The sequence below is a fragment of the Apteryx rowi genome, unplaced genomic scaffold (assembly GCF_003343035.1).
Source record: "Apteryx rowi isolate R43461 unplaced genomic scaffold, aptRow1 scaffold_750, whole genome shotgun sequence".
Lineage (NCBI taxonomy): Eukaryota > Metazoa > Chordata > Aves > Apterygiformes > Apterygidae > Apteryx > Apteryx rowi.
Window position 1 is genome coordinate 40,560 of NW_020451039.1, and position 16,464 is coordinate 57,023.

Sequence of the window (16,464 nt, forward strand, 5' to 3'; positions counted from 1 at the left end):
AATCTGGTCTGCTTCAGTTCTGTGTTATATTGTGTAGATATGTCTGTAGAAGGTGATCGACTTCCCATGGTTATTTGTCAGCAGCTGGAAGATGAGTGCGGTCTGTGGAAGTTCTTCCACATTGTGAGTGAGTGTGTAGTATTAGATGATATCACATACAGTGAGGGTTGAAGGGGCCATTTCTTCGAACCTACTCCTGTTGGGGCCTTTCTTATTTGAACGTGAGTTTGCCTTGTACAGCAGCATTGCTTCCCACCTTTACTGGGAATAGCTTGCTCAATACAACCAAATTTACTCTCTTAACACGTGTAGCATGCTGATGGTTCATTGTGCCCTCCAGCTGATTTTTACTTCAGCCCAACCTGTTGTTGTCGCCTCTGCAGCCCCCTTCTCAGTTCTTGTAGCTATGCCAAATTCCTCCTTATCACATGCTCTGCTAGAAGCCAGCCAAACAGTTTTTTGTTTTTTTTTTTTTAATCTGAAAATCATTATCTCGCCAGAGGACAGGACCATTTAAGACTTTTTTTAGTGTTTGGGGACAAACTATTTCAGACCCCCTCGTATCCAAGCATTTGCTGCATGGTTGCTGCTGTTGCTGTCTAGGCAGTTGAGATGATAGTAAGGCCAGCTGGAGCAGGCTAAGCCAATGTGGACAATGGAATTGTTTTTTAATATTCCTAGGATCTCTGCAATTGCTATTATTGACACCTAGGCTTGGTACTTTGCCAAAGAAAGGCATAAACATTTTAGAGTGGAAAGTCTACCTTTGCTAAGCCCTTGATGCATACTGAAATACCAGAGGTAAATTGAAAATGGAAAAACTATTTTTATTTTTCTAAAACCTTTCAAACAACAGAGGTTAGACTAATAGGCCTATACTTGCCTGGCTCACTGGTATTCTCCAGTCATGAATTTGATATATTTATTAAACCCTGAATTTTATAGATTCATTAAAAATCATTGCTATCTATCTTATTCTGTAGGTGCAATGAGGTTTCTCAGGTGAATGACAACAACCAAGGGTAATACACTCCAGAATGAGCGTAACAATTGTTTACAGCTCCTATCATTTCATTAGGTGCTTTTCTGCTCCAGTGCCAAAGCTAGTGCATTGTGAAATGTTCATTTTGATCCCTAGATCTGGGAAAAAGAAATCTGGAGAGCCTGCCCATTTTAAAAAATGCTTCTTTTGTATTTGAAAAATCTTTGGTTCTTTAGTCACAGATTTGGAATAATATCCCTTCCTTGCATGCCAGATTTTTGGATATTCTGACTAAGCAAATTAATTTTAGAAGAGTTTAAAACAAAAAAGAGTTCTCAGCTGTAACCGTTCTATAGCTGGCATACTCTGCTATGTTACAGTCTGTGTAAGTAACTTTTCTACTTGCAGAGTATCCTCTTCTACAGAAACAGATGACACTCAGTTATACCTATAAACTGGTTATTTCTTCCCCTATTTCTGTTTTGCTTTCCAAGTAACATTTGGTTATCCAGCAGCAATTCTTAATGGGTACAAACTCTTAAAAGTACAACATATTCCTAAAATATAACTGCAGACAAAAAACCCTAGGAATGGGTCCAAATCAATTAATTAAAGACTTCCTGAAATAAATGAACTTCCTTGGATGGATCCAAGGCCCATGGAAATCCACAGGAAGAATACCAATCAAAGTTTTAGTCCAAATGAAATATCACAGCCTGTGAAAGATGGGCCTTTGGTAACATGTTATGGCATACCAAAAGCAGTTTCAGTGGAGAAAGTCCAGTTAATTTCCCAGTTATCCTAAATATAAATGACTGAGCTTAATGTAGCCTAATATGAGAAATGGACAGAAAAAAGAAAGTCCAGAATGAGTGTATTTGTGTGTTTGTTTCAGTGAACTAATCTAGATTTTGAAATCAGAAGCTTGCTTCATTCTGAATTGTTTTTTGTATTTTGAAATAAATGCTTCTCCATCGGAAAGATTTTGTTTTGTCTCAGTTAAGGGGAAACATAATATAATTTCTATTTTTCTATGTCTCTCAGCAAGCAGAACCTTTCAGATACCGTAATTTCTAAAAAATTGTTTGTATAAGGGCAAAAGCATCCTGCAATGCTAGTACTACTCTCTTCCTCAATTTTAGTGATAAGAAAGAGTGATATTTTTGATCCTAGGTCTACTCCTCCAGTGAGATTTGCTAACTTCTCTTCTGTCCCTCCAGAATGGTCTTTGTGATGATGAAAAGCTTTTAATTCTATCCCTTTGTGCCTTCTAGCACAAACAAATCCTTCTCACCAACATGATTAATCCCTTGCACTTTCCGCTTGAAATGTAAATCTTCTTACTAATGACAGATAACTTGTTAGGTATACTTTCACCAAGAAGGTATCTTCACCAACAAGGTGTCCTAGTGAAGTGCTGCTCCAAAGGCATATCTCTTTTAGTTAGGCCAAGATTTAGCTCTGTACAGTACAACCAGATCCTTCATGAACAGTTCAGATACTGGTGACTGAGACAGCGGGTAAAACTGCTCCTGTCCTTCCCACATCCTAAGTCYTTTTTAAATATGACTATGAACCTCAAGGCTTCCTGGTTGGTAGACGACAATCAGCAATTTATTCTGGCCATGAGGCCTGTCCTGGACTTTCAAAAGTAGAGCTACCTACACTCAGCTGTGGTGGCTCCTTGCCATGCTTGTATTTACCTGCACTGGGGCTTTGTCTGGGTAATGTTACTGGAAGAGCACAAAGCTGGCACAGTGAATTTGGTGCCTGTGGCTCACAAGTATGACTCTGGACACTGTGCAATGGACTGTGCTATTGAGCCAGCTACACTTTTAAATTCTTTATTTATCATTGATCTGCTTACAAGAGGAAAAAGGAATTCCCCATGTAAAGCTGGGTGGTGTGGGATGGAGACAGGACGGAAGAGCAGGAAACCAGAAGACTTTGATGAGGCTGTGACTCTCCCCACAATGCTCCCCACGATGCAGGGGGATGCTCCAGACAAGGGGAAGCAAGGAAGGGCAGGTGATATGTGAGACTGTCTTGTATCTGAAGGGCATTATCAAGTGAATACCTAGATATACCTGTAGTACCTGGTTGCTCTCACAGGTGTCAGGGCCTGGAGGGCACTAATAGGTCCTAACAGCCCTGATGAGCCACACCTGGGGCTTCTGCCCAAATGACCTTGACCAGGCCCACCTGGGGCCTCCATCCACACCCTGCCCATGGCTTTAGGAGCTCCGTTTCAGCTCAGCCCCTGTCCCAGCAGCACTGCAGCAGTCCTTTCCTTGCCTGGCCATGGGTACTGCTGATCCAGACACCAACCTGTGGGCTAACTGCCTGGCCATGGCTTAGTTCTGTCACTGTGGACCTGCTTGATGAGCTGGACACTTGGCTGACCTAGGCTGCTACCCCAGGGCCTGCCCTGCTCCCTTGCTCAGATACTATCGGATGGGCCTGGTGCTCTGACCTCCCTGCAGCCCTGGCCCAGCCTCGGGTCCTGAGGGGCCCCCTTCTTCCCTGTGGTGCTCCCTTGTCCCCAAGGCTCTCCAGGGACTGCTTGGCCCATTCCTGGTGCTGTCCCCAGCCACCCTGCTCTCTCGTGGGTGGTGGAGTGGGCCTGGCTGCAAGGCCCAGCCTTGCTACCACTGGGACCCCTGCTGAGACTAGGCAGCACCCTAAAAATAGGTGAGAGCCTGGCCTAGCTCTCTTGGTTTGCTCCTCTCTGGTTTGCAGCGTGTCTGGGTTGGATGAATTACTTTTCTCATGTTTCAGTAAGACTTTAGTTTGTTGCGCTATGTTCAGCAGAGTAGCCCTTTTCTGTATGGAAGACCTTTTGCCATGGAATTATTTCTTAAGCATTATCTTACTTTTCTGGGGAGTTTTTTTAATGTATCTAAGTTTAGGAATCATTTCCCTCTTGAGTCTTAATTTAGCAACTGTGCCTCATGCTTTAGGTTTTGAAATAAAAAATCATTCATAATCTTCAGAGAAATTAAAAGCCTTTTTAAATATCTCCAATTTCATGTTTAATATGATTCTTTATCATTTCTACTGTGTTCTTGTTAGTGAATTAAGTATTTGTGCTTTCATAGCATTTTTATGGATGAACCCAGAAGTGCTTTCAAAGTCAGCTGAATAGCAGTCTCCTTCATTTGCTGCTAAAATGGCCGAGACAATGGCTTTCCTCCTGCATGCAGCTCGATCCGGGGTCCCAGCCTATCTGCTGAGGTGCTGGCATGTGCTATATGCGTGCAGTCCACTCAAATAAGACTCACTCAATCTCTGCTAGTTCAACACTGCACCAGCCGGGTAACTTTTCACTCTGGTTGTGGAAATGGGAAGGCAGGGAAGCAACAGCGTGGCTGTGCGCGGTCTCAGAGGTGATGCTGAGGATGATAAAGGTGGCTCGTAGTGAGGGATGACCGTGCGTAAAAAGTAAGGATCTAGTGGCAGGGGTCCTTGATCTGGGGAGCAACAAGGAGATGATGCTGATCAGAGTCCAGGACAACAGGCTTCAGAGAAGCGTGAGGAATTGCAGAGAGGTACAGAATACTGCTAAATTCTTAAAGTGGATCAGATATTGGAAAGCTGGAAGCTGCTGTAGTTGCACTGTATCAGAGTTATTTCTGTATTGATTAGAGGGAAACATGTACAAACGTTATAAATGGAAGGAGAAGTGGAAACTGCTTTTGTACTCTGAAAGCTGTGTGTTTGGCAAAGTTATTAAAAAAAACAACTTAAGTAAATGTCTTAAAACTGCCTAATTTGCTTTTCATGATTTATTTTGCCTTAAGTAGTTGTAGAGGGCATATTTTGTGCTTTTCATTAAAATATATATGAATTTAAACGTAGTTTGTAAACAAATCATTCTCTTTAGTACTGATAATGTTTGATTTCCCTTTTCAGGTTCTATCTCTCTCTGAAATACTCTGGCCCTGTGTACTTTTCTTCATTCTGGCTGCAATCCGCTTCCAGGAGCCTCCAAAATACAAGGAAAACTGTATGTGTTGTTTCATTTGTGCTTGTGTATTTCAGTGCAGTCTGTCTGAAGTAGTTAAGAAATATTAGAAAAATAAATGAGAAGGTATAACTTAAATGTAGTAAAGTCAATGGAAAAGAACCCTAGAGTGAGAATCAATCTTGTCTAGCTGTAGATCTGAGCTAGTCATGTTTGGAATGGGGTGGAGTGGAGAAATACCTAGTTTTCGGACCGATTCATCAGATCAGTTTTAGACTCTGGAATAAGGCGAATTACTTGTTTCTAATTGTGCTTATTTCTTTCTATTGATAAGAAATGGAGTTTAGATGACTGGCTCAGAGGCAAATGATTATGCAGTAGATCTCAACAGTGAGATGAGATGAATCTTGCCCCTACCTACTTGCTGGGTATTTGGGATGAACATGTTGTAAAAAATAAATGCTCTCATTTCCACCAATATTTCAAAAACTTGTAATGGCTCCCTCCGCACTGTAAAGTTCATCTTGCTCTTATCTTGTCAAATGTCAGTTTTATTCAGAAAGGAATGACTCCTGATATCATAGTCTATTCAATTTATTCTATTAATCATGTCAGACATGTTCATATTTTATGAWCTTACTGGGAACAGCACCTTGGGTTCATTTCCCTAATTCAGCAACTTCCCAGAAAAATAATGAAGTGCAGTACTAACTAAAGCCAGGAACAGAAGAGACAACAAAATAAGGAAACAATAATCAGCTATATTACTGCACAAGAGCTTAAACTAGTCTGTATTTGAGATAAGCATGTAAGTTTTGGACCTCTGGTTACGTGTGAATTAGTTATACTTCCTGTACAAGAGCCTCTGGATCTATTATCTTGAAGAAAGCTTGGCATGTTTACAAAACAGCAATAGCACATACTCAGCTTCAGTATAACATGTATTCACTCTTTTTAATTCATCATTCCATTACATGGAAAAAGTTCTGTGAATTGCAACAATGATTTTTTGATACAGACTTTGTTGTCATAATTCTTTAATTTGCAGGTAGACAATAATGCATCATTCTCATAGGGCCAAATAAGAGACATGTTAATTTTGATAGTACTTACTAATGTACATTTAGAGACTAATATTAAATTATGTACTATCTCAAAGGGTCTCCAAGTATGTGACAAATTAAATATTCATAAATTTCTCTTACCTATACAGCAATATTACTGGTACTATTCAAATAATACTTCTATTATTAAGGAGATAGCAAGCTAAGAATATTGTTTCCTGTTGAAAGTATAGAGGATATCTAGGTAAGGAGAGAATAACTGCATGTCAAATGTTGTCAGGTGGGAGAGATGCATGTTTTTTGAGGGTTTTTTTCCCCCCTCAAAGCTGTATGAATAGTTTGCTTTAGGAATGGCTTGACACTGCTTCTGAACTCTCCTTTTTAACTAAATAATGAAAAGCTTGTTGCTTGATAGGGTGCCTTTGCCCTTATAAAAAGGGGAACACAGTAAGTTGCTTTTGCTTCGAAGTCACTGGAGGACAAACTGGCTTTAGCAACATTAGCAACCACTTTGATAAAACAATTGGAGATCTCTAGAGTGAAACAGTTGGAGGGAGCCTAGGTTTGTGCTATATACATTTATTTTAGACCAGCTCTACTCTGCTCCAAGGATACAGTGTATGTTAGTGGTTTGAGTGCTTTAGGTGTGTGTATGGTTCCGCTCCACTTTCAGTGGAAAGGGATCCAGTGCATGGACTTGGGCAGCTTTCTGCAAAGTGACTTGGAGTGTGCTAAGTAAGAATAAAAATGATCTGCAACTGGCACTGGTCATTCACAACTTGAAATTAATGATTTCATACATCAGGTACAGTTTCTAAGAAATGAAGGCTGGTTTGACTAATATTGCAACTTCTAATGGTACATGTCTCCAAAATATTGATATCTGAGTTTAAATAAAATTAGGATTTTTAAGTATTATTATATATGTAGCAATTTCCCCATTTCTGCATCTTCAGTTCTGAGTATTCAGAAGAATGCTAGCCCAAATGTTAGTTTGTTGAACTATATTATGCTTATTTAAATTTGCCTTAGTATCTTTCTTATCTCCCTCCCTTAATTTTGATGTAATAGTTATAAAAAGGTTAGCTGAAGGAAGAGTGGGAATGGTCTTTCAACTATTTATCAATTTTAGCCATTTAAAACAAAGAAATGAACTTAAACGGGAGCCCTGTGGTTAGTAATTATATTGCAAGGTAAGCAAAAAGTTGTTCTGTGTTTTGAGGTTTAAGTTCTCAGAAAACATAGAAAAGTTGCTGTTTATCCTATCTTGATGGATGAAAACTGAAACATGACTGAATATCAGTTCCTTCATCTCATGAAAGCCTGGGAGAAAAGAGGAGAAATACCATTTTTGTGAAGACTTCCAAATTCTAATCTAGATCATTAGACATGTTGGATAGACAGGCTAGCAAGCACATGGTGATGTTGCAATGGTGTGACTATTGTGAAAATCGGCTTTCCAAAGACTGCTCTCTAATGTTCCACTGCTGTCATAGTCCGACACAGTAGTTCTCCATTGTCTGTGGTGAATTAGTTGTTCCTAAATGAAATATCTGCTATTGATGTAACTTCACTGCTCACAGGTGACAAAGCCACTTTCTATAAGAAGGGAGCACAATGTTATTGTACAGGCTTTACAACTGCAATTTCACTGCTTTCAAATCTGCTGCTGCTTGTTTTTAGGTTACTTAGAAGCTCGGGATTTGCCAAGTCGGGGCCTTTATCCTTTTGTGCGGGCTCTTTTTTGTAATGTTGGTTCAAGATGCAGGAATACCAGTTACACAACACAGAAAAACAGCCGTTTACGGTAAGATGTATAAACTTGACACAGCTCAGAAATCCACTGTGCATCTTTTCCTACAGCAAAGTTGTTAATGTCTTGTTATCGTCTAGGAAGAACAGGAGCTTTGTTACTGCAGACTAAAAGTTTCCCTCAGTGTCCTTAAGAATGTGGAAGTCATAATCATGCCTCTTCCTAATCTTTGTCTTGTGTTTCATGCTGTTAACGGACACAACAAGATCTTGCAGTTGCTTTTCCAAGGGGCTACTATTTTAATAGGCTTAAAATTTGTTTTGGGGAAAAAATGGAGGGAGGGCCACTGTGATATATTTGCCCTTCACTGCTGCCACATGAGGGCATGCTTCATAATTTAGCCTTCACTGGAACTTTGTTATTACATGAGATTGACCGACAAAGTGTATCATATATGGATTTATGCTTTGAGTAATTTGGGAGCATACATGGTGAGACACATAGACACAGAAAAGCAAAAGCAAGGATAGCTCTTTAGTGAGACCCACAAAGAACCAAAGAGAAATAGCAGAATCTCTGTAACAAAATGGAGGAGGAGGAGGGAAAAAAAAAACACAAAAAAACCCACAGCCAAACCAAAAAAAAACTCTTTAAAAAATAGTCTGAGAGAGAGGTCCTTGCCACAGGATGCACAGAATGCAGAAAGAAAAAGAAAGAACTTGAATTTGGTCTTTTCCTTAAAGAAATCTATTACTTTCATCTGCTTCCAAATGTTGAAAAACACTGAGATGCAAAAACATATGGAGGCATATTAATGACATGCTCTCTGGCTGATGGACGCAGTCATAAGCAACCTTTTAAATATATAACAGTAAAGGCAAATTAAGGTGAGCTAATAAAAATGTGTGTGCATATATATTCTGTTCCTAGAAAACTGAGAATACCTACAAGAATCTTTTAGATTTGAATCAGCTAATTGCCTGACAGCATCACCTTTTATGATTTATTAGTATAGAATTTTATAGATAACTTAGTTTTATAGATAGCAATAAATTCAGCATGCAGTAAGCATAAAGCTTCAGTATCACAGCAATTGGTTCTAATACCTATGTTTTGATTACTCTGTGTTCTAGCTGTATTTGTAGACAGCYGTTAATTATTTATCTTGCATAGTTTTATGCTTGGAGAGGAAACACCTTGTGTATTAAGTAATTTATTGTTAGTATAACTGAAATCTTAACAGTCCAAGCCAAGACTCATTATTAGTTCAGATATAATTACTGCAGAAAAAGAATACTTCTTTTAATATAGTGTAAATTGTTGAGGTTTTTTTTAATTATTATTATACAGATGCTTAATTTCTACCCCTTTCCCTGGTGTTATCCTCAGCCTTCCACTGCTCCTCTGGCTCCTAAGGTCAGTGGTTTTAGTCTGGTGGTGATTTAAATCTTGAGAAAAATCACCAGCTTCTGGAGTCCTTTGCCTGGAGGAATATAGTGTTGGTGCTTTGTTCCTCACTGTAGGATCTGCTTGGGGTCATTTTTGTTTGCTAACATGCCTTTACACCTTGCTCTTTCTTTATTGGTCTGCGATTCCATATTACATCTGAATTTACTAAATATGGCATGTTTTACATGTGTGCATTTTACTTGATCTTTGTTCTCTTTGGTACCCATGGAACTAGTTTTGTCTGGCTCCTGCTCTGCATTTCTTTAACTGACCACTGCTGAGTTGTTTATAGCTGCGGGGTCCCCAGTGCTGGCCTGTGCCCTGTCTCTTATCTTATGCCTGTACTTCTCTACACTGTGTCCTGTGTCTCCAGTTCTGAAGGCCTCTGCTGTCACACTGGCCTGTATTCCTCCATGCTGCTTTGCTGTGTTAGTCATAATTATCTCATTCTGTGCTGAGTAATCACTTGTTAACACTATCTCTGTGTGTATAAAACTATGGTGGTACCAGACAAGGACAAACTAAATGTTTTAAATGAGAGGGGGGGAAAAAAAGTTCCATAACCAGAAAAAAAATTATTACAACTAAAGCAAATTGGAAACAAAATTGCAGGCAGGTCAAGACAAGTTCAGGCAGAGCAAGCCTGACAAGCCTCCATCCAGTGGGCTTGCAAACTCAGTACAAAGCCTGTGGCCTGTTACTAGCACTGGTGATACTTTATGACTGGGCTATAAAGTTACAATAGCTATTGGCCTTTTTATTTTTTTTAATTGTTTCCTAAAAGGATAGTTCTTGTTTATACTGTTTCTCTAGATGCTACTTAAGTGTATTACCTTTATAAAGCATAAACTATATTGATTATTCTGCATGATTATTTACCCTGCTTTGAATGAACTGCTCAAATTATATCTCAGCTCAAAAGAAAAGCAGGAAAGAATTTTCTGGAGGCAGTCTTAGACCTATTTAAGAATCAGGGGAATTACTCAATATATTTCATTTTCTTTTTCCAGTTGTAAATGAAATGCATGTATATATGCATATTTATAAACTCAAAATAGGCCACATAAAGTGAGTAGCATATAGCCTAGGTCAGGAGAAGGGAAAAAAGGTAGCATGAAGTTCATCCTGAGGTCAGTCTATTCCAGCAGGTCTATCAGTAAATATTAGATCAACCTAAGGGATGTTCTGACTTACACTGGCTGCCAACAGCCTTAGGGATCCAAATTGTCAGCTTGAGATCAACCAAACATAACTGAATCCTAGCAATGCTACTGTGTTGGCTGGAGAAAAGGGTTGGCATAGGAACTGTAATATCAATTATCTTTCCTTTGTGGATATACTTTGGACCATAGCCAGTTATTTATATCACTTTGGGGTCACTTTGCTTTAACAATGTTGTGTTTATTAAGGATAAATTAAGGATTATGCATAGCTTGCATGGACACTTAAACATTTGTTTTCACAGTATGTACTACTAGCAGTTTGAAATATACGGTTATCTTCTCTTGGAAAAAGCAATTCTATGACTTCTGTAGATCCTCCACTATAAAAATAATAAACCATTCAAATAGCCAAATCTGTACAATTATAGCAGAATACAGTGTTTTGGAAATTGATTTTGTACATCATATCAAGAAGCAAGTTTTCTGTGCACAAAGCTGTTAGGAAAAACACCATCGTAGACAGCACATCTTTCACAAAGAAATGCCATGAGCTTTTCGAGTTAACGTTGTGTATAAGTGTGGCTGCATTGAGGTACTGAACTGTTAAGTGCAGCAAAAACCTCAGGAAGGGCGTCAATGGGAGCGAATGGTAGAAACAACGGTTTTAAACATCCATTGCCAGAGGGTAATCCTTTACGCTTGACCCATGTGGCTTCTTACAGAACAGCATCCTGTATCCTTCTCTAAGGTAAGCTTATTTCTGGGGATGGGAGGGAAGGAAAGAAAGGGGAAAGGATGAAATGAACCTCCTTCCTGCCCTAGGTGCCTGAGAGGGGGAGCTGAATTGCCTGGGTTGTTGAGGTGGATCTTTTTTGCCCTTTTTCTATTGTGAGCTCCCTGGAGAACTCAAAATGCTTTTAAGCTCAAAACCCTCAGATTTTATTAGAATAAAAATTAGAAACATCTCTTCCTGAGCAGAGAAAGTTCAAACCAACCAAGTTTGAAAACAAAAGACTGAAATCCTTTCTGCACTCTCTTCCTCAAGCCACTGAGTCCTCACAGGTGGATCTCTACTTCCAAAGCTGGCTTCAGTTAACTCAATAATTCTGATCTGCAGTAAAATCTGTCCCTTCCTCTGATCCTTTGGAAAGGATCCATTTCCCAATAGCCCTGAGGCTTTGTTCCCTGCTCCTCTCTTCAGCCTCTGCAAAAGCTGCTGGCTTACAGCTCTCTGCAATTCTTTGGCCCAATACGCCCAGCGATATCTCAAACCTCTTCTGCTCTGAGCATATTTGGGGGTTCCATGGGGTAAGACATAGTTTCCCTGCTTTTTCCAGAAGTTTCCACCTCTCCCAATCTTGGAGCATAGAATAAAACTGAGAGCATGCAAAGAAGATTAAAAACCATGCAGCACAGTGTCCTTCTATGGCCCTATGCCCATAGCCACAGATGAGTATGCACACACATCTAAACATAAAGTATTGCTAATGCTTGTAACTTCACTGAAAATCTTGCAGGATGTGGTGGGATTTGCTCTTGCATCCCAGACTCCTAGATGTATGTGTGATGCTTTTCAACTTCTGAAAGAAAACTAAGCTTAGATTTTTCTCAGATTTAGAAGTATAAAGATGATGCAAGCAAGAACCTAAAACATTATTTCTAAGCACCTTGCTTTATTTCCTCTTTATTTATGTTTAGTGCCAAGTAGCTTTCAAATAGCTGGGGTTAACAGAGTGAATACAAAAAGCCAATAATCTTCAAAATAAGCATTCATTAAACTTGGAGAAAATCTGTGAGCCCTGCTTACAAATCTGCTATGACCTGGGAGTGAACTCAGTCTTGATACTGACGTTGGAGGCTGGGCCACTCCTGTACAGCGTCATGTGCTGAGGCTACATTTTGCTTGTGCCATCTCACTTTAGGTCCCTATTGACAACATCTAGAAGAAAACCTGGGACACTGCAGTCTGTTTTTTTTCCTTCTCTGTAGTTTGGAAGGGTTATAATACAATGTGCAGCATGGTGGGAAAGATGCTACCTTTCTGCAACAGACACACAGTAAGCTGTTGTCCAGTGTGTGTGTTGGGGCTGATGGGAATGTCATGCCTCCAAACTGTTCCGAGATCAGGCCAAATGAGAGCCAGCACAGCTGGGGCTTTGCTATTTTAGAGAGAATTTTTTAATGCAGCAGCAGGGATCAGGTTGAGACAAGAGTTTGCTGAGAGGCTTATGAAAATCCCCAGTCTAAATGGCATCACACATCATAGCTCAGATCTCAGATGAGCTCTGAAACATTCCTATTCTCATTTTGCGTAACTGGCTAATTTGGCCAGAATTTGTGTTTCTGAGTTGTGGCTTTAGGAAACGCCAATAGCTTTTATATGCTCAAGTGATACAGAGACTTCTTGTTCTTCTGCGGTGTTTTGTCATGGTCAAAACCAGTATGGATGTTTTTCAATAGTCTGAATAGATTTCTGTCTTCATACAACTATTTCTGGAAAGGCACAACTGAGGGAAGAGTTACCATAGGTGTTGAAATGATATAGATACCTTCCCTTAAAACCCTAGTTCTAATCATGTATGTCCTCTCCTACAAGTTACTGGGATCTTAATTTTTGTCATCCCTTGGTTTCCCTCTTTATTGATCCTAGCAACTGCTGCTGTCGACTTCCTTTAGACAAGTATGTTAGTGTCCCTCTTCTGCCCCTGAAGGCAGGCTCTTTGGGAGAATAGCACTGCTGTACAACGCTTCATTATTTTGGCTGGCAAACTGTCTGAAAACTGCTCATTTGGACTGTTCTTACAGCTGGTTTTGAAGTCTAGTTTCAAATCTTTTCTTGCAAGACAGTGATATCTTTCAGTGCAACTTTGTCTAACTTATGCTGAATCATGAAACTAGGAATATCTCTTGGCATTCTAACTAGGAAATAAATATGGTCCCCAGTTAAATAAAAGCCTTTAAAACTTAGCACAGACATGCAGTAAATACAACTTCTGTAATATTTTAAACTGTTCTATAAAACTGAGCATGATAATATTATGACCGTTACTATTTCCTCTTCTAAACGAGGTTCTGCTCAGTCCCCAGAGTAACCAGCAGAAGAACTGCAGCAGTGAAGACACGGAAGGGGGGCATGAGAGGGAGCTGGCTGACACTGTTTCTCCTGTGAAAACCCCCCTAAATCTAGCAGCTCAGGAACAGTAGATCCCAAGTGGCTTCTCTCCCCCTACCAGGAGGGTTGTGTTTGGAAGTACAGTGGTTCTGTGAGTTTCTTAGACTGCACTTGCCTGCTTTTCTGTAATGGTTAGGCATTTTCCCGGTTGTTGGGGGGGGGGGGGAGATTTGTTTGGTTGTTTGTTTTTTTTGACCCTTCCACGCCCTGAATACCTACGTCCCCCTCTACTACCTCCCAGCTACCCCTGCAGTTTCACTATCAACTTGCTTCCCTGTGCTTCTCGCTAGAGCTCCTCAAAGCTGCTGCACTCCAAGAGCTACCAGGTATTTTCTTTAATGTTTCTAGTCTGCGTGCTTCCCCAAGCTGTGTGCCCTCCCCCGGGACCCCTCTCAGGGGAGCAGCTTGTCTCCCCGGCCCCCGAGCCTGGAGGCAGAGGGGGCTGGGTGAGCTGGCAGCCCCGGCCCGGCCAGCGGGCCGCTGCCACGGGCACGCACGGAGCGCTGGGCAGCGTGAACTGAAGCCTTTGCTTGTTCTCCTAGTTCAGAGGAAGCTGCACAGGTAGTGAGGGAACATTTTGAAAGTAAGCGATGAATAGCAGGCAGCGTTTTCCCTCCCCCGGGGAGTGGGAGGGTGGGTTTAAGTTATCCTCCCATTTGAAAAGCTGGTGCTGAACGGATTCTTTATCTGTTACTCACCGACTGCTACCTACTCTGCTCCTGCCCCCAAACCCCCTTGCTGATCCGCTCATACGTCGTGAGGCCAGATGGCTTCCAAGCCCAGATTGCTCACGAGAGGAGTGGGTAACRCAAGTGATCAATGCTCACACAATTCAGCTTTTTTTTTTTTTTTTAATTGGATGTGCTTCTGCTATGTATTAGAAAGGTGGCTGCAGCGCATAAAATGAGATGCCAAGGTTTTCTGCTGCCCTGCTCTTTATCGGCGCAAGCATTGTGGGCCTGGAGTCAGTGGTGGGGGCAGGAGGGGAGGCAGTTGTTAGCTGCACTCCCTCGCTGGCATCTGTGCAAAGCTGGAGGCTGCGCAGCACCCGCAACCCTCCTGTGTGTGTAAAGGCGGCCTTTTCCCCTAAGAATATTGTTTGCAATGCCTCTAAAACAGGGAGACTTTTACCTGGGAATGCAAGGCTTGCCTCTAGTTTGGAGGGAAAACAGCACGGGCTGTTTGTGATATTGCTTTCACGCTGCACATCTCAAAACGCTGGTGACTGTGTTAAGTGACTGTATGTTGCGTGCTTAGCTGCCAATTTAAAGTTCGACCAGTACTGGGCAAAAGGTTTTTTTGTGGAAAATCCTGTGAAAACTGAACTAGAGTACTTATTTAGTTCTGAGTGGATTTGTGTTCTAATTGATGTGGCTGTTGTTATCTTGGGTAGAGCACTGGCCACTTGTTCACCCTTAAAAAGCACAGTGCCAGAAAGTTGTCAGTGTTCCTGTTCTTCTTTTTCAAATGTCAATGTTTATAGCTCAGAATTTTCAAGGTGTGTAGGTGTGTTAGTAGTACTGGAATTCCTGTGGTATTTTAGAAAGCAATAGCTAAAGTGCAGCTATTAATCACTCTAAAAGCCTCCCTCTGAACAACAGAAGTCTGCCTTTTAAAACTCTATTTAAAAGAAAAAATGTGGTGGGGGAATTTTTCTGTCCTTAATCCACTGAAGTGTGAGGCTGGTGAAAGAGTTTTCTACAAATCTTGCTGCCTGTCAGCCAAGCTGGGATCCAAATAACTGCACTGAAACAGTCAAGAACTTGCTGGGTGTTTTAAGATTAAATTTTCTCCTCATCCTTTACTCGAAAGTTGTGGACAACTGTGGGGGCGTATGAATGAGAATCAGGGAGGGAGAGGAGGAGGAACATGCTTCTTCATCTGTCTATAATTTTGTGGCTGTTTAAGAGAGCATTAGACCTATCTGATCCAATTAAAAAGCAAAACTGTACATCACTTACAACTTTGACTTTATCCTCTGATTTAAGTCATTGTTAGGAGGAAAACGTTTCAGTAATATGGTCTCAGCAAAGAAGCATAGATCAAATAAGTTATTCAAGTTAAACAGTTCTTACAATGTTTTTTACTCTTAATTATAGCCTGTTACAGAATCAAATTATTTTCAAGTTTTAAAAAAGACGTAATGGCCAAGTAATTGGTAGATAGTCTCAAACTGTTTGTCTCAGTCCAATAATTCTTTGTGGCCTTAGTAATTTCCCATTTATGGTAGAACCATGAACCTAACTATGTACAGTCTTCTAACAGTAATGCACTTTTTCTTGAAATCACCTGTATTTTGCTTCATCTGTTGTCCCTAGAGTCTCAACACTGAATTCTCTCCTTCTCCCACTCTTTGTATACAACTTTTAGGACTCTGCCTTGATCTCTGCTTTCTGTGTTTTCCTGTCACTGTTCACTGAAGTGGCCCTAAGGTGTGTGTGACTTTATATGGGCTGAGTTACCACTGCTGCTGAAGTTTGTATGATCTATGTCAAAAAGTCTGTGGTTTAAAACTTTGCACTTGGAGCACTGATGATAACTGTGAAGAAGCACAGTTCATCTCACTGAACTGCATTGCTTTTGAGGTGCTGTTCACGGGACTTACTGTGTTGAGGTCTAGTTAATTAAGGTCATGGTAATGTTGGCGGGAATTAGCTGGAAGAAATCAAATGGGATAAATTGAATCAACTGTAATTAGGGAGTGAGGCTGGAGGACAGTGGCTGTGGGTTTTTTTTGTTTTTTTTTTGCTTAGGTACACAGTTTGTGAATCTCAGTCTCATCAGATTCATGAGAACTGTACCAAAACCAATATTCACATATAGGTCTGACAAGAAATGAATGGAACTCTTTATTTTTAAATGGGGATCGTACAACAGCTAATTGTGCATCTAATGAAAAATAGCAATGTTGTTGCTG

The 16,464-nt window shown here is 40.5% G+C and overlaps 1 protein-coding gene across 1 annotated transcript in view; it reads left to right on the forward strand.

Moving 5' to 3' along the window:
- Positions 1 to 16,464, forward strand: part of ABCA13 (ATP binding cassette subfamily A member 13) — a 201,325-nt gene that overhangs the window by 1,450 nt on the left and 183,411 nt on the right. Inside the window, exons 2-3 of the mRNA XM_026088100.1 lie at positions 4,895 to 4,988; positions 7,694 to 7,817. Of these exons, the coding sequence (XP_025943885.1) occupies positions 4,895 to 4,988; positions 7,694 to 7,817 (218 nt within the window). The remainder of the gene's footprint in view (positions 1 to 4,894; positions 4,989 to 7,693; positions 7,818 to 16,464) is intronic.